At 37.8% G+C, this 26089-nt stretch overlaps 2 protein-coding genes and 1 long non-coding RNA gene across 8 annotated transcripts; 1 reads left to right on the plus strand and 2 right to left on the minus strand.

The window, feature by feature from the left end:
- Positions 1 to 142: 142 nt before the first annotated feature.
- On the minus strand, positions 143 to 5647 carry LOC114873158. 2 transcript variants are annotated; one of them, XM_029181178.2, is made up of 5 exons: positions 3727 to 5640; positions 3017 to 3219; positions 2578 to 2925; positions 1866 to 1946; positions 143 to 1798 (listed from the first exon to the last, which is right to left on the minus strand). In XM_029181178.2, the coding sequence occupies exons 1-5, from the start codon at positions 5336 to 5338 to the stop codon at positions 1598 to 1600; spliced, it is 2445 nt and encodes an 814-aa protein (XP_029037011.1). In that variant the 5' UTR covers positions 5339 to 5640; the 3' UTR covers positions 143 to 1597. The 2 variants fall into 2 exon arrangements, with proteins under 2 accessions (XP_029037011.1, XP_029037013.1); XM_029181180.2 differs by lacking the exons at positions 143 to 1798; positions 1866 to 1946 and adding an exon at positions 1956 to 2153 and having other exon boundaries at positions 3727 to 5647.
- Positions 5648 to 8301: 2654 nt separating this feature from the next.
- LOC114873161 lies at positions 8302 to 9537 on the minus strand. The gene is made up of 3 exons (XR_003788882.2): positions 9444 to 9537; positions 8942 to 9227; positions 8302 to 8381 (listed from the first exon to the last, which is right to left on the minus strand). It is a non-coding gene; the product is annotated as an uncharacterized LOC114873161 (long non-coding RNA).
- Positions 9538 to 15302: 5765 nt separating this feature from the next.
- On the plus strand, positions 15303 to 25935 carry LOC114873159 (zinc finger protein 184-like). 5 transcript variants are annotated; one of them, XM_029181184.2, is made up of 9 exons: positions 15303 to 15962; positions 16190 to 16277; positions 16478 to 16588; positions 16884 to 17081; positions 17172 to 17514; positions 17601 to 17693; positions 18872 to 19030; positions 19119 to 19422; positions 19521 to 25935. In XM_029181184.2, coding segments are annotated over exons 1-9 (1608 nt in total). In that variant the 5' UTR covers positions 15303 to 15960; the 3' UTR covers positions 19831 to 25935. The 5 variants fall into 5 exon arrangements, with proteins under 5 accessions (XP_029037017.1, XP_029037016.1, XP_029037014.1 ...); XM_029181183.2 differs by having other exon boundaries at positions 16109 to 16277; positions 16884 to 17514; XM_029181181.2 differs by having other exon boundaries at positions 16884 to 17514.
- The last annotated feature ends 154 nt before the right edge of the window (positions 25936 to 26089 follow it).

Genomic DNA, 26089 nt, shown 5'->3' on the forward strand with positions numbered 1-26089 from the left:
TGAATGAAAAAATGTTTATGTATCAACTGAAAGGTATTCATAAAAGTAATATTTATTAAAACATGCCATAGAAATGTTTCTTTGTATACAATTGTTTATTACGTGTAAGGGAGATATAGTTGGAACATAAATAGAAAGATCCTAATATCTTAAACATTTATTTGTAAATAAAGTTAATTAACAGTAAACTGTTACTATGTGATGTTGTAACGTGTAATAAAATTGCAAAGACAGTGTATAGGATACTAAGCGATCTGCCATACCTTATTTTATCTCTTTTATTTCTTTTTAACGTAAGAAAGAAGAAGTATATTTCTGCCGCTTAAATAGCAACGATTATACGCCATAATATGTATCCTTTGCTCTGTTTCTATAATTGTAATTTAATCGCATTACAGGAATTTCTTATCGTACCTGATAAAATATAAGTAGCTAACACAGTTGATTCTTAAAAAGGCACAAGTTTTCTTCCTCTTCGTGTGACGAAAATTTATTATTTTAACCCTCCGGTTTTTCATGAACAACTGTTTTATCGATTGAGCTATCAAACGTATTTGAAAATTTTTTCTTCCTAAACGTAATACTTATAGTAAAAACAATTTTGCAAAGCCAAGAAAATTCGTAAACGAAAAACAATAATTATAAGAACGTTTGTTAATGCAGCATATTTGATTCGTTTTCCTCGAATGTAACCGGAGGATTGTTTAAACAATAAGATCACACATTTTTAGATAACATTCATATGTATAATATTAACAAAAAAGAAAGAGGAAAAAAAGAAAATAACGACACGATAATCTATAAAATATACAAAGTACGAAGTTCAACGTGTTTATTGTCGATAGACACTATACTACGAAAAATAAATCGCAAGATTTTTATCTGGCCCAATAATTTGGCGAGAGCAGCTGTAATATCGTGATACTTTCTTTCTTATTCCTCAGATATAAAGAAGTTTCTTTCAATTCTCGTAATTCGTTGAAAGATCTCATTTGAACAGCCTCTATGTCAGTGTTAGTTGATTGTACATATGCGATTTACAAAATAATAAACTTTTATCTTAAAACTTTCTGAATGAAATTAAATCATTTAAAGCTTTCATCGTTTTAATCATTCATATTATAAATCCTCAGACTTTTCATGAAACGCAAATGATAACAATTAATTAAAGAAACGCAGCGAGCAGTCACTCATATGGTTTAACAATAAATTGACTTAAAAATCGCTTTGCACTGACAAAAGAGAATTTCTGTTTCAGGTGATGCTCCAATGGTGGTTTCATACCAGACACGGGGGAATTCATCGGGTGCGATATCCGTGGCGACTACGGTGCAGCCAGCAGTGAAGAGGACCATAAAAATTCATAGCAGATGATTCCCACGTGTCCCCATGAGGAGCTTAGAAACTCGACGAACCGTTTACACACCAATTGGATATCACAATTGAACGCGTTACATCCAATTGATCGGATGGAGCGGACGGTTGCAAAAAAAAAAAAGGTTTGTCGAAATTCAAACGTAGATTCGCGATCTTCCACATTGATGTATGCTTTTGTTTTTTTCATTAATATTGATAAATTTTCATAATCGAGGATCATCTACAAATCGACGTCCTCTTGCTTAGCCTTGGGTGCAATTTTCTCGTCGCTGTTGGATTCCTTTACGCTGACGTGAATATCGGCGATCTCGACCGGTGGAGGCACTGTTGGATTCACCGATCCATCCTCCTCGGCGACGGCGAAACCGATCGTTGCACCGATCTTCTGACTAGCCTGCCTGAACGAGTCTGATAGCATCACCTGATAGGCAAGAGAAATACTTTCTATTAATTTAATTTTCTTTAAAAGATTTATTTATTATACATACCTGTACCACGTTGATGCACATGGACGTGAGAGCCAGGCCGAACACCAGGTATATTATCGAACACATCATGTATATGGGATGCTAAATCAATCAACCAATTAATCTGTTAATTTCTGCTCGTCATTCTGTCATCGGGCGGTTTTTGTAATGTCAGTAAGAAAACACGTGCAATTGTGCTGAAGTGAGACTTATGCAAAAAGCACGTATGAAAGAGTGTGTATGTACACGGTGATTTTGTCTTTTTTTTTTAGTTTGTTGATGAACTTTTTGGATTTCAAAGCTTACCATCTGAACGCCACCGTGAAAAAAAGAAGCAAGAAAATAAGTTAATTACAGGTCGACAATGCTTGGGTGATTTTTTCAGAGAACATTCCATTTGGTTACAAAGCAAATCGCTAATTGCAAAGGAAAATCGAATATACTTCTGATTAATGAAGGTTTCTCTCATTCACTGATCTCTCTCGTAATTAACTTCACCCATACAATCATACAGTATGAGTTACTATAATTTTGCATTCTTAATGATTACTCGAAAGATGCTTAATGATAGTATCTCAAAATTATTTTCGCAACGAATCAATTTTTCGTTTTAACCCATTCGCATTAATCCGATCCACTTTCTAAAACGTCGAAACAATGCAAATGAGTTAAGAATGCCATGATGATAATGAAGGATGATGCAAGTGCAAAGCAGGTTGCTAAGGATGGTCACCTTTGGCACGTAATCGCCGAAACCGATAGTGCTCATTGAGATGAAGACGAAGTAGAAGCTCTCGAAGAATCCCCATCCCTCCGACAGACAGAACAGGGTGGCGCCTACGAATATGTAACCAAGGAGGATGAAGATGGCCACCGAGATCGGTAGATTGAATTCGTCGTCAATTGCGAACGCGGACATTGCCGGCGTTCCTGGTGTATCAGGAACGTTTCCATCTAAATTCAGCACTGTCTGAGATTGCTGAGCTTGTTTCTGTATCTCCTCGATATCCTCTGGATTGATTTGAGAGGGTCTCTTGAACGTTGCTAGGTCGTATACTAATTGAACCCCTTTCATTACCTCCTGCCAGTCAGAACGTTCATTAACGAGAAGTAATGGAAGGAGAATATTAATTACAAAAATAAAGGAGCAAAATTTCATGAGATTATCTTACTTGTACAGGTACAGTTCCACGAACTTTTCTGCAACTTCCGGTGTAATACAGCCTTCGAACGAACGCCCAGAGGAACTTGATACCGCGTGTGAAGAGTTTACCAAAATCGGCCAATATTATCAGAAACATCGGGATCCCGAAGATGGCGTAAACTATCGTAATTGCCCTTCCCGTGTTGGTACTTGGTGAAATGTGACCGTATCCTAAAATAACACAAGCGCAATATTATTTATACTAAATCATTCTAATTATTATCATCGTTCGGTAGGAAAGATTTTAGAAGGTTCATAGAATTCATTGTGTACGTCTATACATATTTCTATAGGACAAAAATAGCTGTAGGTCTAAGTTTATTCGGCGGTTGTTTGCTAGTAAAATAGTCGCATTCGGTTCATGCAACTGTGACGTTTCATTTTCTTAAATAATTTCAACGTTTCGTTCCTACTTGAATTCATTTCCCTAAACGATTACAAATCCTCGAGGATTAAAAGGGATTATGCAAATTGAAGATCCGTTTAGAAAATGAAGTTCCATGAAATTAGGACGAAATTCAGTGTACAAAGCTTTCAGAATTTTCCTTGTCATGCGCAACCAATTTTGACACCGGTGCCACAGCATCGGTACTAATACATCCGCCAGTTAGAAAATCAATACGGAACTCGTGAAACGCTTTACGACGATCTTGTTTTATTCAACCCTGGACTCCTCACCGATAGTGGTGATCACGGTTAAACAATACACGACAGCGTTCAGGAAGCTCCAGCTCCTTTGACCGCTGTAGCTGTGCAAACCAGCTTCGTGGGCGGTATGCAATTGTTCCTCGAACTCCATCAACTTCCGGCGAGCCATGCTCTTCCAATCGTCCTCCCTCATATTGTGGCTGTAGTTCCACAAGCTGTCGAGGAAATCGCGTTTCACCCTCTTCACGCCGCACTTGTAGAAACTCTCGAAGGCCCCCTCGGTGAACCGGAAGACGAACGCGCCGAGGCCACAATAGATCATCACCAACAAAAGCTCCGCCATGCAACGATTGCGAAGTCCCTTCACCACCCGAACCTCTTTCGGATTTTGGGCTACGAAAGCTTTGAACTCGGAAACCACGTCCTTCAGGGCTCTCAGAAAGTCCACGAGGGTAACTTTTTCCGGTTCACCGAATTGCTTCGCCACGAATTTCATCTCCGATGAAATCTTCTTCGAAGGTTTTTCTTCAACTTTCTGCTCTTCAGCTTCTTTGTCTTCTTTCTTCTTGCGGAAGAAGGGTAGCCAGGAGAGCCAGGATTTCTTTTCAGATACTTTCGGCTTCTCTGCGGGCACGGTCTCCTCTTCCTCTTCGCTTTTACTGGGAATGCTGAATTTTCTTCGTCTGAGCGACGTTTCCTCTTGAGCATCCTCGAAAATTTCATAGTTATCGGGGTCGAGAATGCTGTGTTCCCTTTTCATATATTCCCTTTGAGCTTTGGCGAAATCCTCTATGAGAGTGTCGTCGCTCAATGGAATTATCTGCTTCTTTATATCCGACGCGGATCTTCTGATGACCGGTTCGTCGGGCTTAGGAAAAGACTCGCTCTTCTTCATCTTCGGGTCTTCGTCGGTGTCGTCGGTTTGACTGTGGCGCATAGAAGGTCCTCTTTCTCGGGGCTCTTCTATCTCTTCGGCCTTCCGTTTACTCTTTTCCTTCTTTTCCCGCGGAGGTCGCTCGACGGTGTCTTTCTTCGCGATATCAGGCTCAGCGGTGATCCTTTTCGCAGATTTCTTTGCACGGTGTTTGCCGCCTTCCGGTGATTTCGTTCGCCTTGATTTCTCCATCTTCTCGTCCAGCTCGCTGGAGTCAGTCGACTGACCTTGCCTTTCTATTCGTTCCCTCGACTTCTTCTTCAGTCTCCTCTCCTTCCTCGGTTCCAGAGATGGTTCGTTGTCAGCATCGACTTCCTTCGACCTAGGTATGGCGTCCTGATACTTTTCGTCTTTCTTCGACGTCTCTTCGTCTAATTTCGTCGCCGCTTCCTTCTTTGCCGACCTCGCAGCCTCGTCTTTAGCGTCGTTCTCGCGTGCCTCTTTCGAAGGAGAAGCTTTTTCTTCCACGTTCATCCTCTTGTTAGACTTCTTCTCCTCCGCTTCAACTTCTGGTTTCAACTTGTTCTCTTTCTCCTGCTGCTCCATTTGTTCAGCCTCGTCGGCCATCTTCTCCATTCTGGCGCGTCTCGAGCCCTCCTCGTCGTCCGAGGTCTCTACCAGCTGGTTCCTCGACGATGGGTCTGGAGTCTTCTCCCGCCTTCGGGCCGCGGCTTTCCGGCGCCTGTGCACCGCGTAGCTGTCCTCCATCACGGGGGTGGATCAGGATCGTGGAAGAAGAAAAGAGTTAACGAGGGCGGATGGCGAACGAGAGGAACGCGGTGGAGAACGCCACGTTCGCGCGACTCTAAGATCGCGACTTTCCTGGCCCCGGTGCAGACAGACACCGGGACAGAAATAAAACAGAGGTTGCTCCCACCACCACCGCGGGCTTCCTCGACGCTACGAAACGGAAACCATCTGGTTTTGCCGCAGCGAATATCGAGCGAAGACGCCAGACCGAATCGCGCGCAACTGACCAACAACGACGCCCGGCGCCGCGGTGACGGCCCTGCAGCTACTGCAGCTCGTTCAACGGCTCCGTTTGTACCTGCAATCGGTCCTTCTTTCTCTTTTTCGGCAGGGAGTAGCCCCTGTAGACGAGCAACCCGTACATTAGTTGAACAATTTTTTCATATTCTCAAATTAGCCGTCCTAGCATTTCAACTATTTTTAATTGTCCGAATTTCAAGGATTCAATTTGTACAAACCTTTGAATTTTTACCCGCTCTTGTTTCATACGTTTCTGGTGTACGTCAGGTAATTTATTTGCTTTTATTTCCACGCTACGATCCAGATATTATTTTTCACCTCTTCTTCGTTTTTCCAACATTCGTCTGTTTTTATCTCGACGATTGAATTGCTATCATTACATCCGTGTACTTCTTTCTCGTGAAAAGATCCAGGCCACGAGCTAGCGAAAGAAGTTTCGTTTAATTGCATCTGGTGATCGATCTTGTCAAAGAAATTTCATTCGCGTGATTGCGAAGTTTGCAGGTTCACAATTGCACCGCAGCTGCATTAAACGACACCACCAGGGTCGACCATGTGCTCGCAATCACCTTCCGTGAATTGAGATGCTTTCAGGCGTTCTTCAAGATTTCTATTCTTCTTCTTAGTATCCTTCAATTGTATCGAGTTATATCAAACAATGACGATTCTGTTCTCAGTTGATTCGTTCAGTCGGTGTTTACATAATCCTGAAGCAACGTTTACAGCTTTATCGTGGAAGTTTTCTCGTTTCCGGAAGGGGGATTAAAGAAATATGCAAATCTCCGGGCGAGGGTAGTCGCCTCGACTCGCGGGGATTGTTAAGATATTTTCGTTTCGGTGGACAGAGTAGAGCTGGCAAATGGAAATGCGAGGGGTAACATTTTCTAAATCAACGAGTTTCAATTCAACGACCTAGCAATTTCCTTTTGTCTTTCCGCTGGATGTGACTGAATGCTGGCATGTTTCAATTGTCGATGTCTGTGCGTCAACAGATTCGGAGAATCAGCGTGGAAATAAAAATACAAAACAGAGTGAGAAAGAAAATTTATGAAAAATTTTATGAAAATGTAGAAGCTAACTTTAATCACGAAAAATATATCTGTAATTTTATTCGTTAAATATTGTTAGAGAAGATAAAAAAAGGGTGAATAATTTCATAGAAGACTTGCTACAAAAGAGGAGGAACTGTTCCACGAAACAACTCGATAAGAAATGGTGACATTGGTATAAATACGAGCTGTTAAGTGGATTCCAAGATACGCGAAAATAAAGACGATACCGTGAAACATATTTTTCTGGACAACTACCAGACTGATCATCGTGAAACACCAACCAAAAATAAAATGTCCATTTGACTCGTCATTGTCTTTGTGCTCGAAACTAAACGAGCCATGACTAATTACATTTCGTTTTAGTTTTCCTACAGTGATTCATCGGATATTCGATAATTCGAGCTTAATTTTTTCTCGGAAACGTGGAACCACCAATTTCTCTGTTATACTTAAAAGTACTATAAAAAATGAATAGCCTGTACTCTTAATAAACAGTGGTTTCTTATTTCTCTCTCGTCCAACAAATAAAAAACACTTTTAACTCCTGCAATTTCGTTGGATCCGGTAAGAGTATAGAATTTACGATCTCTCCGAAAGCATAGAATGATTTTTTCTTGGTTGGCGATGATTTCGAAAACTAATTCTCCCCAGAAACATCACCCACGTCTACTTTTTCTATTACGTAACCCAAAGAAACTCGAAATAGTATGCGTGGGTATGTTTCATCGCCATTGACGTTGCACGAGGATATTCATGGGTCACCAAGGGTGTCTATCCCGGTTCCTCGTGGGTTTAGATCTTCCTTTCGCACGTTCAGACGTGTACGCAACAATATTTTTCTCGGCAATTTTTAAGATAGAATCGATTAACGGGTCGGCGGAGAACAAACAAACCTTATCCCTCGAGACTGTGGATAAATAAATTGGAGGATCTCCCCTTTGTTTGATTTGTACCTGCCGTAAATCATGATCCAAGCCACTTTTCTTGTTATTTTGTTCAGAGAGAGAGAAAAAAAAGACTACTGGTGCTGTTTTTCGGGATTTAAAAACGACAGAGGGTGGTCACGACGTTCGATGACGTTAGTTGTTGTAAAAATAAAACGTACCTCGTTTTGATTCCACGTTAAACAAGGAATTGTATCGAAAAACACCTGTCGCATTGTTAAATAGGTTGATTGGAAATAAGATTCTTTTGTTAGAGAATGATAAACAATTGGACGAATTGGATCGGTGCATTTTATCCTCTGAATCTGGGCAAATATTGATCTACACGTGAATTGAATTTGCTTCATTTAACCAGTGAACATAGAGGGTTGAATTTCATTCCGTCAAATTGATTAGATTTATATTTGATAATATAATTATTTATATTATATTATATTTATATTTATATTATATTTGATTTATATTTGATAAAGAATCTATTAAAGTAAATGTTTTATCACGTTTAGTAGGTTTAAACAATTTTAACGTGCAATATTTTATGGCATGGACTTACCTATGGTGGTGTAAATGGTGCCACAGTAGAAAACAGCATTCCAAAAGGTCCACACTTTTTGACCACGATCCGATAGTCCACGTTTGTAGTACTCGTACAGGTGTTCCTCGTATTTGATCAATTCGTTTCTCGCCCGTCCATTCCAAAGCTCTGAATTCGATGCCAGTGTCTCGTCGTTCCATAGCTCCTTAATTATTGTCAATGTCTCGTTTCTGTAAAAGATAATACGAATTATCATTAATATTACCATCATGATTTCATATTATTTTCTTTTATTGCAACACTTTGAAAGGAAATGTTTCTTGATTTGAAAAGAAGATACGTGACAATTTTCTCAAATCCATGATTATCCGATGGATACCATTCCCTTGTCATTCTACCCCCTTTTCGCTCGTTAACGAGGAAAGACTAGACAGGAAGGCAGTTTCTTTTGCGTGTCGGCTCGTCCCTGATTCGCTGAATTGCCTTGAATGCCTTGAATTATTGGAAGGGACGGCGAAATCCTCTGATAAAGCCAACCACAAGACCTTGATCCTTTGTAACCCCAGGATCAACATACGAGCGGTCAAATGAAGTTATCAGCTCTCTTTTGTTAATGAAAGAGGCTTAATAATTAACAAAATCTCACTCTATAGAATTCCTTTTTATTATTCTTCATTTTTAATCCTTCGAATTCACGCCCTCCTTGCACTTTCAGCTCATTTCTTAGCGAATCGTTTCTATCAATTAACACTTGCATGATAATAGTAAGTAAAAGCTTAAAGGAAATTACGATTACTGTTGTTGGCTTGAAACACGCACTCTTTATCGGATTGGTCAGGCAATTGGTAATTTTCATGCGAACAAAAGAAGCCAAATCGTGAATCCTAATGCGAAGCTGGCCTTCGTCTTAAGGTCAATCGATCTTGTTGAGAAGATTGCAGAAAAATCGATTCGCTCTCCTAAACCGCGAGGGATTGTTATGACCATGTGCGACTCGTACAGTAGTACGAGTCAAGGAAATCGTCGACATTTATCGTTCCCGATACAATTTCTCTACTTAATCGTCGATTCTGGATCTGAGGAGAAAAGAAAAGAGATAAAATTAAATTTACCAACTGAAACTTTCCACTTGTTATAAAATATCTATTTCATATTCGTATCCTTCGTGTCTGAAGGATGAATATTGTGTCAATGTAAAACATTATCGCGATGCTTTTAAATCTGCTCGCGTGTCAGAAAGCTTTGATATCAGATCAGAATTGAAACTATTTAAAAATTGAGACACAACTAACCGAGGAACATGGAAACCGCAAAAAATAAACCAGACGTCATCGGTCTGCGTCTAAAATAATCGAAACGAAACTCTGTTCTCAGCAAATTGTTTCTTCTGTCATTCTTCAAAATTCTGAATAATTATTCGCAATTACAAGGATATTTTTTAACGTTTCGTATCCGTGTTAACGATGGTTCGATTGTCCCACATTTTCCTGTCGTTTTCACCATTCGTATCGTCGCACATCTGCTTACGTTTCCAAGCTCGTTTTTCCTGGCAACGAAGGTTAAAGCATCAATGTATGAATTATTATGCTTGTCCTAGTAGAGAGGATAAACTAATAATCTGGCATCCAGCGAATGGTGATGGACTATTGGACGCAGAGGATTTCGAATACTTTCAGACAAGGAATAACAAATAGTGGCTGTAACTGCCGCTTTATGCTCGATATACGTCAAGCTACTATCTAGTAGAGGAAAATAATGGGAAAATACATTCTGTCCGATATGCCTGCGATGGAAGGAACGATTTATCACTTTCGTTCCTGTGATTATTTCTCCAGAAACACTGGAAACTCGATGCTTGTTAAGTTCACTACTAAATAGCAAATGTTTCCCAAACTGATGATCTCATACAAAAAAAGGGAGCCCAGAAAATTTCCTCTAAAATAAACACAACAACAAAAAGCATATCAATCATCGATCATTCTTAATAATAGAATTTTAAACAATTAACAAATATTACCAAATGTCTGATCTGAAAAACAATCTCCCGAGGTCTAATTCACTGAAGGCACCCACCTCTCTTTACGAATGTTGAAATGCATCAGGTCTTCGTGTGTGCCCTCGATCGTTACGAATATCATCGCACCCCCGATACTGTACAAAAGCACGACAACAAATAAGAAAATGTGCGTGAACCATCGTTTGCTCCAGGAACTGACCTGTGCAGAAATTCGTATACCGATCAGTGTTCGCTGTACGCGACGAGGAATAAAAAAGGAAAAGAAAAAAATTGATCACTCGAGATTTCAGCGGACCTTCTCGTAAAGCCAGAACGCGCTTTTCTCCCCGACGCTCAGTCCAGACTTGGTCCAATCCTTGATACCTTTGAATTGGCTGAAGACAAACTCGCTGGCTCTGTTGGAGTATATCACTTGCGGCTGGCCGGAAACCGGCGTCATGGGGATAGGAGTCTGTCCGAAGGGGGTTGGTACGTAAGCCATACCCGTTTGCGGGTAATATTGTCCTGGTAGAGGAAGTTGAATCTTCGGCCTGGGTGGTGGCACTTTACGGGCACCCGGTGAGCTCGACATTTTTACAAAATTATCTTCTTTCTCTGACGATATAAACTTTTGATACTGCAACAGTCTGTCTCGCAGGATGTTCTGATACTTGAGATTCGTTAAAATTTATCACAAGTTATCACACTCTTTTTCGTTTTTTTGTGCCTCGTTTCGATTATGTTTCTTGATGTATCTTGATAGGATCGAATCCTGGTTCGAACAGGATAGCTTTGTCCCTTGAATCTGTTCTATTCGAGAACACATTTATATATATAAATAGATGGATAGAAGACGAAGAGAGCGTTGGCGGGTGTTCAGGAAAATTTCACGAGGAATTTATCGCGGGAATCGGGACGCCAGGCAATCAGTCACGGTTCCACGGTGCCATAGAATCCAAGATGCTTTTGAATACCTCTTAATTTATCAAACCGCCATCCTGTGTCACATGACTCGAGAAACTCTGGTTACTAGATGATAATAAATGAAACCGCGAATTTCATTGGTGTCGTAGAAAAATTTCGTCTGTATGAAACTCCTCTGGAATTGTAAATTGGAACACATTCCTTATAAACATCTGTCTACGCCGATCACTTTAACATCCTACAGAATGAAAATGAACATTTTAACAAGTTTATGAATGAAAGAGAAAATAGAAGAGGTAAAAAGACAAGGGATATTATCGTTCGTGGGTAGAAATAATGTCACGAACACGTGCACCAGCGAATGGACCACCGGCAACAGCATTCATTGATCTTGACCGTGTTCGGTTTCTCGGTTTCGATCAGGATCTCGATGACTTCCGGCTTTTTGGACGTCTAAAATTAATATGGTGACACCTTGCCGGTCAGCAACCCCGGGTGCATCTTCAGCAATAAATAGATTGACTGTAGACGAATTTAGTCAGCAGCTAGTACAGTATTCTACCTCGTGTCTGAAGAATAATATCTTGTAAATATTTAAGAGGATAACGTTGAAGGATCCAAGAGGATTGTGCGTTTTAGAATCATCTTGACGATGAAATCTCCTCAAAAAATTGTGTATCTTCGACTTTCCGGCTTGTTACCCGTCGGTGAATAAATAACCTTCTTTTTTTCACTTAACGATGCAAATCGACTCTCTGTCGTGAATCTCTCCTGTTTCTCTGTCTCTCTCAAAGGAGAGTTTTTTTTTTAAATCGATGCTGAATTTAAGTACTTGAAACACGGACTTTCGAGGGACCAATCGAGGATGAAATCTCGGATTCCTCTTCCCTTGGACTTCTTGCCAATTAAAGGCTCCAATCAAGCAGATGAATCGTTACTGTAGCAATCAATCGCTAAATGAATTTTCATTTCATCGAGTTGCTAGAATCTTCCAGCATCAAGGTTTCAAATATTCACAGGAATTTTACCCAGTATAATTAATTTCTCACAGATTTGTATAGATTAATCGTGTGTCACGTTGGGTACCGATGAATCCTGCAATTGTCTCTCTTCACTGTCCTCAAAAACTTTTCACCCTTTTTTTCCCTTAGTTTCTCGACGATCGAAGGAACCACGAGGCTCGTTCGTCATTTGATTCTAATCGTGAACACGATCACGTCACTCGTCGCCTTTAATATCCTGGTGCGCGTCATTTGGATCAAGGATAACGTATCTTTAAAGTCAGCTGATCACCACTGGAAAGGATTAAGATAACGTTTGGAAACTTACGGGTCATCGGTACTTTCCTTTACAACGGAACAATTTATATTGTAATTTTTATTAATTCAACGTGATCAGCAACGTTTTACGCTTAGATGAATCCTTTGTGTCCCATTGGATATTGATTTCTTCCTTTCTGTTTTATTTATCAGTCAGATATTGTTGAAAGTATCGTTTGCGATTCAGTTGCTCCTTGTTTCCTTTTAATCAACTGCTTGTTAAGAGTCAGTGAGCTTTGAGGATCCTCTAGAAACTCGAATCTTAGTATTCACTGTTCACGTGCACTGTTCGAATTATTATCTTAGCTTGAGAGACAAGCCGGGGATATAGTGTCGTACGTACTTGTAGGATACCTCTGGCGGCGGCGTCGCGACGCCAACTGACTGAGCGAGACTACTGGTGCCGGGCGTCGAGGCGTTTTGAAACAGGCGCTACGATTTCCAGGGCCGTACTGGCCACTCCAAAATTCAACAAACTTTAATTATTCAATTACATGGTAAGAAAAAATAAGATATCAGGAATACAACAAGTATTTACCTTAAAATTTGTTTGTATTGAGTTTTAAACGTATAGAATGGTTGGATCACTATAATGACCATTATAAATTAATCTTCTGTTCCTCTGTTTTCAAGTATGGTTCAGAGTGTTATGTTTTCCAGTGCTCTTGAAATATTTAATAATTGTTGATAACTTAAATTGTCCAGTTTCTCTTCTCTAATTACTTCTGAATCATTTATTTTCCACAAGCATTGCAAGTATTGCTGATTCAATTGCTGTAATAGATTCGATCTCCTGCTTTCAAAAACACATATCACTGTCTATTCCATTCCGAGTTCTCGGTGAAAAGGCTCTATTCACCTTTTCTTGTTCCAGAAACAAGGACTCCACTTTATCCGGAGGCAAAGTGTTTCACGCAGAGCGATCCCCCGAAGTGGGTCACCTACATCGATTATACGTATCCCGTAGAACATTTTAAAAACGCATAAAATGGGCCAGAATAAAAATAAAGATGATCTCTGAAGTTAAAGTGAAAACCATTTAGTGCGCTAGGAAAAAATTATTAAATGTATGTAAAACCGTTCGTTTGAAAATTTGGGTGTCTAATCTTTATGAATGCACCATTGTGCATTTGTTGAATTAACTGTGTTCTACAGTTAACAAAGACACCAGGGTGATGATGGCAGTTTTACTGACACCATTCAGAAAGACGGCACAGAAATTTCGCAATAGTATCCTGTGACATCGTCTGCAGACGCTTAGAACGCCTCCCACGCAGGCTAACTTATTTAGAAAAGCGAAAAGATCATAGTCGTATCCGTTTGCCAACAAATACGGATTCACAGCCTCGTGCCGTGATCGATTCATGAGAAGAGACATTTTTCTTGAATTTTAAATGACACGCTTCGTTTTAGAAATTCGCCGCAGACTTGACCGGTACATTGTCCGCGGCAAAATGAAAGGGTTGTTCGTTGGGTCACGCCGAGCCGTTTCAAAGGGACCAGCAAACCACAGCTACCATACAAAACGGCGACGCCGGTTATTTTTGGAACTGGAAAAAAATACATCGGAATAAAAATGCTGTTTCGTGAAAGCTTTTGAGAAGGGAAAAGAAACATTTGTAGAATTCGAATAGGTTTTAACTGTAGATTTTGATAATTACTCCAGAAAAGCTGCTCATCTTTTTACTGAAAAAATAAAGTTATTTTATTTGGTTCTTCAACGTTTATATTTTATAAACTAAAAATTAAAAATTATAACATACCGCGATAATTCGAAAAGATTGTTAGAGGATTTTCTTTTCAAAATGGTGCCAAGTTTTACTCCATCTTTAGATACTTTCGAATTAAATCCAAAAAGTAATTATGTTTCAGTGTGCACGCACTGATACGAATATAATTACATAATTCATAGTTTTGTATAAAACTTTGTAATTCCTTATCCTTTTATCAAAGCTTGACCTACTCGGTGTGTTATCCTTAAAGAACTTTTTTTAAGTTAATGCACAATAATTTTCGCACATTTTAATATTCAAATTTGTACTTCAAAGGTTATAGAATCTTCATTCTTTTTAATGCATACTTACATTTATTTGTTCTAAAATTCATTTAAACTTTAAAATGAGATACGAATTGCTTATTTCTCACCATAAGGATTTGCCAGGAAAAAATTGTGGTATCTAGATCGATGAGTAATGGAGTGTTGCCAGGATGAGTTATAATGATATTTTGAAAACGCTTGTTGATATAAATCTATAATTTACGTTTCCGCGAATTGTTGAAGACTGGAAACCATTAACAGAAGTTATGAAGCTTATTTTAATTAAACCACAAGCATTTTACTTGCTGATACGGAAGTAATTTATGTACGATAAATAAGAACTTTGAATATCTCTAACAGTTTCAGAAATTCACTAGCTCCATCTTACGGTAAATCGTTGAACTACTAACTGCAAAGCTAGATTTCCACGTCAACCGCAACTTTTATAAATATGAATAAATTTTATACATTCTTATCAACAGTATATACTCATGAAAATATTTTATATTAAACGATACATATTTATCATTTTAATCCTTTTTCTATACTCTTTGTTCTAACACGTAATATCGCCGTGAGGTATTTGATTAATTTTTTTTAACAAAACCAAGAACCAACGATAACTTTGTATTGAAAAACTTGATTAAAAGAGCTGTAAATATTTTTATAAATTTTGTATAAAGGAATAATTTTTTTTTTTCAAAAGAAGGATTAATAATTGTTTCCAAGTATCGACTGGAAAGAATGTATGAACCAATGGGAAATGTGGACGATAAGTCGTGGACCAATGAAAACGCGCAGTGTAACGGGTATTAGCGTCTGTGGAGCGCCACCAGGAGCTGACCTTGGCGGTACTTGCTGCATTCACGGAAGGCGCCCGAAAACGCTTCGGAAAAAGGCATCGGGGGCAGCGCGCGTTCGTGTCGCCCATTGTTATCCTCGTCGCGTGTAATGGCTACCGTAGAGTTTGTTGACGGTGCTCGGTCTGTTTCTTCGCGCATCGGCCTATCCTGAGCCACGGTACACGACGACGTGGACGAACACGAGGGAAATAAAAGGGAGAAGTGCTGAACGCCGAGGTACCGCCAATTTTATGCAACCGAGAAACCCGCGCTTCGTATACCAGTCGCCGCAGCCGCCACCGCGCTTGGACGACATGATCTGCGCGGGTCAACGCTGCTCGTTGACAAGCGTGTAACTGAAAACTGATTTCGCGGCATCGACGAAAAGTAAGATCGCAGCGGCTTTGTGATTAGTGTTAATTTTAGCGGGATCTAAGATATTAAGAAGGTGCAACAAAGCACTAAATCGATCGCCATTGATTTTCTACCGCGACCACGGCCCAACCGACACGAGGAACTTGTTCTCGGATGTTGTATAGGACGAAATACTTAAATCAGTTATTAAGGTATCACGATCGTCAGGAATAGTGTGACCAGTTGCGCGGTATTCCGCGCCGGAATCATGGCAACTAAAAGATCATCCGTTTGGCACCCAGACATGTAACCCGCGGCGCCCGTGTAGACTATCACATGTGAGTATTTTAACGTCGTGGTTATACTTTGACTCTTAATTTCCTTTTCTTTCTTTTTTTCTTTTTCATTTCTTCATTAAGCTTACTACCCACTGTGTACAATACATTGAAATTATTCCTTTCTACTTTGGTGTGGTTTTGATCAGGGAGGGAGAATGCTTCACGCTTATCTAGATGTATCGGACTCGGTCGTATTTCTGTGTAACGAATGCCTACTGATTGTGCAGGGTCAAAGGCAACACATCAATGGCCCTAGAATCAAATGGCAACAACGTGGTGTGGTTGAACACAACCCGTCCTGATCAAATACAACAGGTACGCAACTTGTGCACCACAGCGATGTAAAGAAGGAACAAGTTATTTTTTCTTTTGGTATTCACTGGCTATTTTTTTATGTTCAATGCGTACAGAGTGCTCAAAGCACGTTGCTTCTAACAAGGCATTACGGAATGTTGTTATTTTCATGCTCGAAAAGTACAATCTTGTAATATCTAACAGAATCTATTATTTAACAGAGCCAACCAATTGAGCAGCCAGTGAAGTGTTCCATGTTTACTCAAACCGAGCAAACCAATAGTTTTACTCAAACGGAGCAGAGCAATTCAAGCTACGGCGATCAGAGACAGGTTGTTATTTATAAAAATGCTGACAGAGATAGGTTCCTACATATGATGACAACTATACAAGAAATTATCCTAATGTAAATTTGAAATGTATTAAATCTCACAAATGAATGTTCATTAAATGACTTTTTACATTTTTTCTTTTCTTTTTTTTTTTTTTTCATATTGCTCTGCTATATTAAGCTGTAATTAAGAAATCATATGTCTTCATTTTTTTAATAATAATGTATTTACCTGTCTCTGTATAATGTACTTTAAATATAATAATATAATAAACGATCGTATAATAATTTTTTAGCAGCAAGCAGCCATGTTTGACCCGCAACAAATACAGCAGCAACAAGCTGCTCAGGGTCAACAATCACAGCAGCAGCAGTCTCAGCAAATGTATGTCACAACAGACAAGAAAGAGGACAAATCTCAGCAGCAATCAGCAACTGCAGAGTTCCCTTTCTATTACAATGTCAACATGCTCCAGAAGGTTCAAACAAACGCGGTGAGCACGATCGGTGCGATCACAACCGACGACAAGGGTTGTTATCGCTTTGATGTGCAACCTGTCGGTTATAACACATTATTGAATCAGATGAGTATTGCGGCTGCCACCAATGCGACCTTCAAATGTGACATTTGTGGTTTGGTCTTTGGGCACATGAGCTTGCTGAATCATCATAAACGGATTCATAATACAACACCTAGTAATCTTCAGCAACAACCGCAACAAGTTGTTGTACAAGCACCTACAACAGTTACTGTTGCAACAACACCAGAAAGACCGTATACCTGTGATGTGTGTGGAGCATGCTTTGCATTACCAGGAGAATTGAAGAGCCATAAGACAAATATGCATCAGAAACCAAAGGTGCAAATTTGTGAAGATTGTGGTAGCGAGGACCCCTGTGAACATCATCCTACTAAAATTAAAAAGAGTATGTCCTATGAATTGATAATTAAAATGTTTTTATAAATGATTGATTGTTAATTTATCGTAACATTCGTAACTCTATTTTTAAAGCTATCAAACCCGGTCATCATCCTGTGAAACGAAGGGGTGTTACCAGTGTTACTAAATGTCATAAGTGTAATGGCACAGGAATCATTTTTATTGGTAAGTAGAGATTGTCATTGTCTTACCTGTCGGATCGAAGAAAAATGTTTACTTAAAAAGAAGTACAGCATTTTAAGCGTTGTTCGGAAGTAGAAAGAAAAACATTTTTCTTCTCAAATCATGATCATCTCTCCTCTACTTCTATCATTTCATTACTGTCATGATCGTACATCGGGTGGTGTATGGTAGGTAAACACGACGAAAAACTAGATTCTGGAATCAGTTCCCTCGCAAAGTGTGGCGGCTGCAAGGCAACAGGCCGCATCATCATAGGAAGTAAGTCGGAAAAATTACAGCGAAAAGAGAATAAGGGATTTATATTTCATAATTGTCCATTGATCATTGGATCAAGTCAGTTTATTATTTCAGTGAATCTTTATTATATCTTCTTTAAGAATAAATTAAAAATCACTATACTATCACCATTCTCATAAAAAAAGAATACTTATAATCGCCACCTTCTTTACGTTTATTTCATCAGTTCCTATTAGGAAAATAAAATACATATTTATTATAAATTCAATCAACTTCTTTAGTTATCGATCATATTTTTATTTGCATGCATTTATCGTAGGTAGACAGTAAAAAGAGAACATTTTTTTTATTATTATTACAAACATTTTAAATTTTTTGCATCGATCCTATTTTCTTTTTGGTAGCATTGTTGATATCTAAATTTAAGAATCATTGCACGGAATGAAATCTCCCCTAAGGGACAGTTTTATAAATTTGATTCACTAACCTTTAGCACTTTTGATACTCAAAAGTTATTTTAGATTTCATTTTATGTACTTAAGTCCTTCCTTATTTGGTGATATAGGTTTACAAGCTCGTGTAATAGTTTCAACATGACTATGTTATTCATATATATAATAATAACACAAATCATCAGATTCAAAATATTTTACATCTTATCTCATTTTTTACTTTCTACACTAACTTCCATAACCCGCATGTTCGAATTTCAACATGATATTGTATTTAAATTGGGAGCACAAGTTTCATAAACTATGTAGACTTCCTCTTTTGGTTATATCAGGAAAGGGAATACTTTCCAAACAACCATACATAATCCAGTGTCTCGTATTCTTCAAAATCACCTAAGAATATACATATATATTTTTGTAGAACTGGCCCTTCGAGGAATACTAAGAATTCGGGTGTTTCTTTAATTCCAGGCGGTAAACAGAACAGTCAAAACCAGGCAGAAAAACCGTTTCATTGCAACGTCTGTGATGGAACATTCTCCAGATATTCGTCGCTTTGGTCCCACAAAAGACTTCATTCTGGAGACAAACCTTTCAAATGTGAAGTTTGTGGTTTAGCTTTTGCAAAAGGTAAATTATAAAAGAGAAGAATATAAATCACGAATATAATACGGTACTATGTACGTGTACTTACAATATTTACTTCCAATTTCTGTAGCTGCTTATCTAAAAAATCATGGACGGGTGCATACCGGTGAGAAGCCGTTTAAATGCGGTGTATGTGGTATGCAATTTTCGCAAAGTCCTCATTTAAAAAATCACGAGAGAATTCATTCTGGTGAACGTCCGTATCAGTGTGAAGTGTGTGAAAAAACATTTGCTAGACATTCAACCCTTTGGAATCATAGAAGAATTCACACCGGTGAAAAACCTTATAGATGTAATATATGTGGTTCGGCCTTTAATCAAGCTACACATCTGAAAAATCATGCGAAAGTCCATACTGGTGAAAAGCCGCACAGGTAGTGTAATTGATAGGATAAAATTTCAACGTGAAACTTGTCGTTTGTTTAATCGAAATTTTTTCATCGATCTCATTATATTTTCTTGTTACTTTCAGATGTGATATATGCGAGATCGGATTTTCCGATCGTTTTGCATTAAAGCGTCATCGTGCAATCCACGAAAAGTACGGGCAAACGGCCCGGAATCAGAATGCAAATAATCCGAGTAACGCACAGCAAGCGAACGCGAGTAATCAACAACAGCAGCAACAGCAACAGCAGCAGCAGCCCCAACAAGCACAGCAGGGTCAACAGGTTGTCGTGGTGAACACCACGACTCCTGTTACCGTCAGCCAAGGGCAAGGGCAAGCGGTAATGCTCGAAGAAGTCTACAAGTGTCAGGTGACCTTCCCAGAGCCTAAATGATTCAGCTAGAGAATACCTTTCAGGAGCTGGTAAAGGGGTTAATTTTTTAACCCTTTTAAGAGGAAAAAAGATACGCTAATTAACAATTGAGAATGCGATACACGTGCGTGGAAACGTTATAAATGTTGTTAAGAGAGACGTGGACAACATTTCAGCAAGAGACAAGATTCCAGAGTGATTGGCAGCACGCTTTCCGTGCAGATTCGGATTCTGTGGGAGGATATTTGGTGACAGTCGGATATAAACGCATTGGAATAATAATGAAATGAATATATCAAAATGGGGGAAAAAGATAACAGAGACTCGGCGATATTTTACGCGAGTGAGTAATTTTCATATTAAAAAGAAAAACGTGACTCGGAAGAGTACGGCTCGTAAAAAAATCGAAACGCTCTCCCGACCACGGTTAAGTAGTCAAGAAAAGTCTTTTGTGAATGAATACGGAAACGAGATACGAAAGGATGGAAAAAGGAACTAATAATAACAAATCTACTTTATATTTTCTCACTCGAGATAAGCGCATTAACTAGAAATATTTGACATCAGGTTGAATAACAATTTCGTTCGTTCCGACGGTATTGTAGTTACTTTCCAATTCATTTACAAAAATTGAATTGCAGATATTAGATTTTTTTTTTTTGTTTCTTTTATCTTGTATTTACGTGGCTCGTCCGCCCCTCGCTCTACACGGAATTTAATAAAAGAAAATTTATTGTAGTAAACGTATTATATCGAGGTTTCATGACTCATTGAACGATAATATGTGATAGCTTTGACTAAATCTTGGCTAGGCAGGAAGCGCGGTAACCTGATCGCTTTGATACTGGCAATTTGTGCGTGCTGTGCATATTTACCAGCTGCATGGCAAATGTTTTCAAGCGAAATCGATACGCAAACGGCAAATAATAATGTGCCTGAAGGAATATGAAAATCATTCGTTTGAAAACGCCTGAACCTCGGCCCTTTCTAATAATTTAAGTAGAGAAAAAGGAAAAAAAAAGAACACAATGACGAGACAGTAATGGAATGGAATATTGTTTTGATATAGCGAATAATTGATTTGCCCGTCTTCTGTGTCCTTTTTATATTCATTGAAATTAATCATCGAATTTACCCAATGGGAAAGAAGAAAAACGAAAAAAAGAAAAATACAGATCATTATAAATAAAAGAAACTATCATCTTTATACGCGCGTCTCTACGTTGAAACGGAAGTCGTGGTGCGGATATCGCAGATTTGAGCGAGCCCTCTTCCGTCCAGTCATTCGGGATCACAATAAAAAGAATTGCGTTTATTGCAATGACAACGACCACGATTAAAAGAAAAAAAAAAAGAAAAAGAAAAAATGACGGCAGGAGTATATCGCCACGCGAGGAAGAATTTCTATCTCACTTGGAGCTGCAATAATAGTAGTGAATATCGACCGGCAGACTAATCTGTTTTATAATTTTAAGGCCGTGAACTATAATGGATATCAGTTACTAAAAAAAAAAAAAATAGTTGCTAGTTTGTAAACGGCAAATAGCTGGCTAGATTATCTTATACGATATATACATATTAATTTTTATATCCCCACTTGTTAAGAGCGATGGCACCAACAACTTGTGTCGCTGTGGAACTCTTGAATTATAACAATGAATCAAGAAACGATTCGATTTGTAATTAAATCAAGTAAAGAAGAAAAAAAATAATAATAATAAAATCGACGATGCCACTGTATCCGACTGGTCGGTTAATTCGTGGTATCGACGATGATCAAGGATGCATTCGCGCCATTTGAAGAATGATATATATAAAATAAAAAAAAAAAAAAAAGAAGCGCTGTTCCTCGGACATCTTCGTCGACTGTATCGTTTTCCGCGATTAAACTTTTTTTAATCTAAAATTATCCAGCAATTTCTGATTGCTTTTTCAATGAAACTTTATACACACATACACACACTTCACATACATACCCTCTCTCCCTGTTTTATTTTTCTATCTCGGATGAAATTTAATAATCTAAATCGCGAATTTATAGGATTGTTTTAGTATTTTGTACAGCTTATTGTCTGCAAACTGTTTTTGTACCAGAGAAGGAGAAAAAGAAATAAACAACCGTGAAACAAGGGAGACAGGCAGAATGGCTCGATGATGTCCCGGATCAATCTTTTATACAGTGTATAATTGCTGATCGATCGCGAAGTATTAAAGAAAAATAATAATAATGATTATTATTATTATTATTATTATTATTAATGCCATCGAAAAACGCGTGATCACAAAGTGATCGACCCTCTGCAGATTATTATTTGATCAGTTCTTCAAAGTCTCTCTTTCTTTCTCTTCTTTTTTCTTTGCAAGAAATCTGGGATTGGGGATTACTTTGTTTTTATCGCTACAACATGTAAAATAAAGATAATACTGTTACGTTTAATTTACTTTTAATATGGTCATAATACCTGCTACAGTATTTTTGATTAGATTAGAGACTTTTTCTTCGGTGTTATCCCCGATAATAATTAATCTTTCTTGTATTCATCGTTTCGAAATCAAAGGTTCAAAGTGTTTTGTAGTGAAAGAAAAATTGTTTTTTCTTTTTTCCAAGACTGAGGTGCCGCGTAGATATATAATATTATATTTCTTCTTAGAGCACCTTCTCGTCTCGGCTTGCCAGTGCAATCATTTCCTTGGATTAAAGAACGTAATCGTTTATCGTAAATACTCGAAACACTTGAATAATTACGTTGTTTTCATCAGCCCTTTATTTTTTCTTTTTTAAATAGAGGAGAATTTTGTAAATATTAATTATACGACGTCCCCCAGATCGAAGAGGAGGGCTCTAATCGTGAGGTGTTTTTTTTTTACGAAACGACTCACTTTTGTTCGATCAATGTGAACGAAAGCACGAAAACAGTTTTCCGAATCACGTATTGTTCAAATATATACATAATGCACGCTGCTCAAAACAATAATGGTATCGTTAAGTTCAAACGACCTCGATAAAATATGCTGTACAATTTAAATACTCAGGAAAATTATTGTTAAGTAGAAATACAATTGGCTGGCTAAAGTATTCGAACGATATTACGTTTTATGCTTTAATTGTACACACGAATTATACATATAGAATAGGGTATGTAATTTACAAGGAATATGTGCTTATGTAAAATATGAAATGAAATTTAAATTCTCAGGTAAGTGTAAACCTGTGTAAAATTTCCTTTCCAACGTTACAACGATGTTTAATTTAATTAATGTACCAAGCATGCTATTACTATGTAATTTACATACAGTTTTAATTTCTATGCTAATACCGTTCGAATACTTTGGCGAACCTCTGTATGGTACGCCGTTCGTTCGATATCTGAATTTTAATTCATTTTCCAGAATTGTTCAGACCTCGTTTAAAGAGCCCGTTAATTGTTTTGAGCGAACGGAACGTTCTGTTTGAAATTTTTTCAATTAGATTGTGTGTATGAAAAACCCAATGAGCCCTTTCTTTTCGAGAGTGTAACTCGCTTTTATATAATTGTACCTACGTTAAGAGACCTACCGATCGTAGGTCGACGGGGATTGTAAGTACGAAGTCCTAGATAAATAAGTAATTTTAGGAATTTCGCGTCGTTGAAATTGTCGAAGGAGATACGGGGCCGTTTCGCGATACAATTTTCGGAATTTTGTAATACGTGCAGTGCCATTTTTATCGACAAACCTTTTCTTTATTTGATTCTTGATTTTTCAATAAAAGGGAGTTTCTCTTTCAACACTTTGGCCTTTACATAAGTAGAATACAATTTGAAAATTACTCGTTCACCCTCTGGTAATTTTCTGAAAATTACAAAATGTGTTGAGTTTTGTTACACGGTTACGTGGCTCCTTGCAATTTTCCCGCGTTCTTAGATGATATTCAGCGAACAAAAAACAAAAATTCGGAGCTTCCATTTTAATCAAAACGCCCGGAAGCGTCTTCTTCCTGAAGAGAATCCCATCGAAATTGTATATATAACAAAGCTCTCGCAAATTCGCAAATTATGTTCAAAAGCAAAAACGAATGAAATCTTTCTTTCATCCAGGAATGTTAAGGGTCGAGGTTTCAGGGTCAATTAACTCGACGTTCTTGTGTCGCCAATTAATAAGGATACGACTCGTCGATAAAAACGATCAGTGTCCTTAAAACGTTCGACCCTTTTTTTTTTTTTTTTCCGAATAATTGACGGCTTAATGAATTTTGCCCGCGTCATTCGCCGGATGATTAATCCTTATCAGGATACGTCGATAAAACCCCTATTATTTCGAACGATTTATCCTCGCAACAGTATTTTATAACATTAAACGGCAAAATCGACCGATGCGACATTCAGATAAGGATTAATACGTTGACTGTCGCGCTAGAAACAGGATCGTTAACATTAATTATAATGATATTTAGAAATTTTCATCGATTTTCTATCCTGATCACCGGTGACACTCCCACTTTTTAGGTTTCGTTTATTCTTAAAAAATCAGCCAGACGACAGTCAACGTGTTTATCGATATACGTAAGACTTTGTATAAGCGTATTGTATAAGTCAAAACGTGTACAGACGAAGGATGATGAGGTTTTTTTGTACAAAAGCTTTCTTCGTTATCTTGTCTTGTTTGCCTATTATTTTAATTTCTTTTTGACAAACGATGCTCGTCGTCTAGCCAACAGAAAGGGAACTAAAGAAGACAGGAAGGAAACGTACGATTACGTGCATCATGTGTAAAAGTTTCTTCATTGAAAAGAGGAGGATGGATAAATAGAAGAGAAATATGCAGTCCTATCGCGATATAGATTAATTTTTACATAACACCAAGTTGTATGGGCAATAAATGCTGATCATACGAATTTTTGATAATAAAAGAAACACGTTCCTATTAAATTATCTGTTCATTGTCGTATTGTTAAGTCTTTCAATGATGGGGATCGAGCGATTAGAAGAAAAAGAAAAAAAAAAGGAGAGGATACATCTTTGAGATAGATCGAAATAGAGGAAGTGTCGATTTCTTATTTATCAAAGAGATGGTACATGAGAAGAATCGAATGGCCTCTTTGTAAGATATAAGGAACATTCTACTTGAAGAAGAAAAAATTGGTAGGAATCAAGAAGATAGAAGAATTTAAAAAGAAAAATCTTGTAATTTTCTATCGCAACGACTGGAGAAGAAAAAAAGGAAAGGAACATTGATAAAAACGCGTATAACGATGTGAGACTGTATATTTAATCTAATAATTTATTTTCAGGGTATCTATTGAAATATTTTTTCATTTGCCATTGTAAAGAGAGAGAGAGAGAAAAAAAAGAAGAAGAAAGGAAAAAGTTTTTGGAAATCTATGCACTTTCTAATATTCTACTAGTACGAATGTAAAGTTATACATACAAATGTGTACGATGAAGAAGAGGAAGATGAAGATGAAGAAGAAGATAATCATTATTTTCGTTCTTTCACGGGAGGATTTCAACGATTTTTCGTCGGTATTCTCATCGTCGTTGTATCTGTGAGAATGCCGAAATCGTTGTTCCAAGAATGTTGTAAATTTTAAACGATCTTGGTATTTTCATCGTTTGCCGTATGAGAATGCTGAAGATCGTTCTACGGAAGATGTAGTTAAAAATGAAAAAGAATTACTTTTATCATGTAACACGTGTTATATAGAAAAAAAAAGCGAATTGTATTACGGGATGCGCTCTTTTAAAATTAAGTTTCAATCTTCCGTTTTCCTTTGGCTTCGACTTTCGCGTGTTTTTTACTCGACCCGAGAATGTGGCAAATCGATGTTTTTTCTTTTTCTTTTTTCTTTATGTTTGCAAAAGAAAGAAAAAAAGAAAAACGATGCAAATAGCGATGGTGAAGCCACTGTGAAAGAACTTATGAAATGCGTGTATACAAAGACACCGTTTTGTATCAAGGGAAAAAAGATTGTCACTTTAGATTAGTCTGCTGTCAATATAACTAGAATTATAATTTTGAATGTAACATGTATCATATTAATTATTGCCTAGATAAGGAAATCGTACCGATTAAAAGTTAGCGCACGATTATATCAGACATTAGGTATAATAATAAATGATGTCCATGGGACATTTTCATTTTTGAAGATTCACGTGAATTTTATTTAGCGGGCATGCGTATCTAACAATATTAGTATGTCTAAACTTCAATTATAACAATCAGTTCTTCCTCATTTTTCATTTTGTATATTTTATATTTTTATTCACTTTGATTTTCAAGAAATTTCCTATTTGTTGAACAA

The sequence above is a fragment of the Osmia bicornis genome, chromosome 9 (genome assembly GCF_907164935.1).
Source record: "Osmia bicornis bicornis chromosome 9, iOsmBic2.1, whole genome shotgun sequence".
Lineage (NCBI taxonomy): Eukaryota > Metazoa > Arthropoda > Insecta > Hymenoptera > Megachilidae > Osmia > Osmia bicornis.

Coding starts and splice junctions, on each gene's coding strand:
- LOC114873158 (XM_029181178.2), bottom strand. CDS start 5,338: ATGGAGGACAGCTACGCGGTGCACAGGCGCCGGAAAGCCGCGGCCCGA. Junction 3,220..3,726: donor AACCGTGATCACCACTATCG/GTGAGGAGTCCA, acceptor GTGTTATTTTAG/GATACGGTCACATTTCACCA. Junction 2,926..3,016: donor GTGGAACTGTACCTGTACAA/GTAAGATAATCT, acceptor TCTGACTGGCAG/GAGGTAATGAAAGGGGTTCA.
- LOC114873159 (XM_029181181.2), top strand. Junction 19,031..19,118: donor TGGTTTAGCTTTTGCAAAAG/GTAAATTATAAA, acceptor CAATTTCTGTAG/CTGCTTATCTAAAAAATCAT. Junction 19,423..19,520: donor ACTGGTGAAAAGCCGCACAG/GTAGTGTAATTG, acceptor TGTTACTTTCAG/ATGTGATATATGCGAGATCG.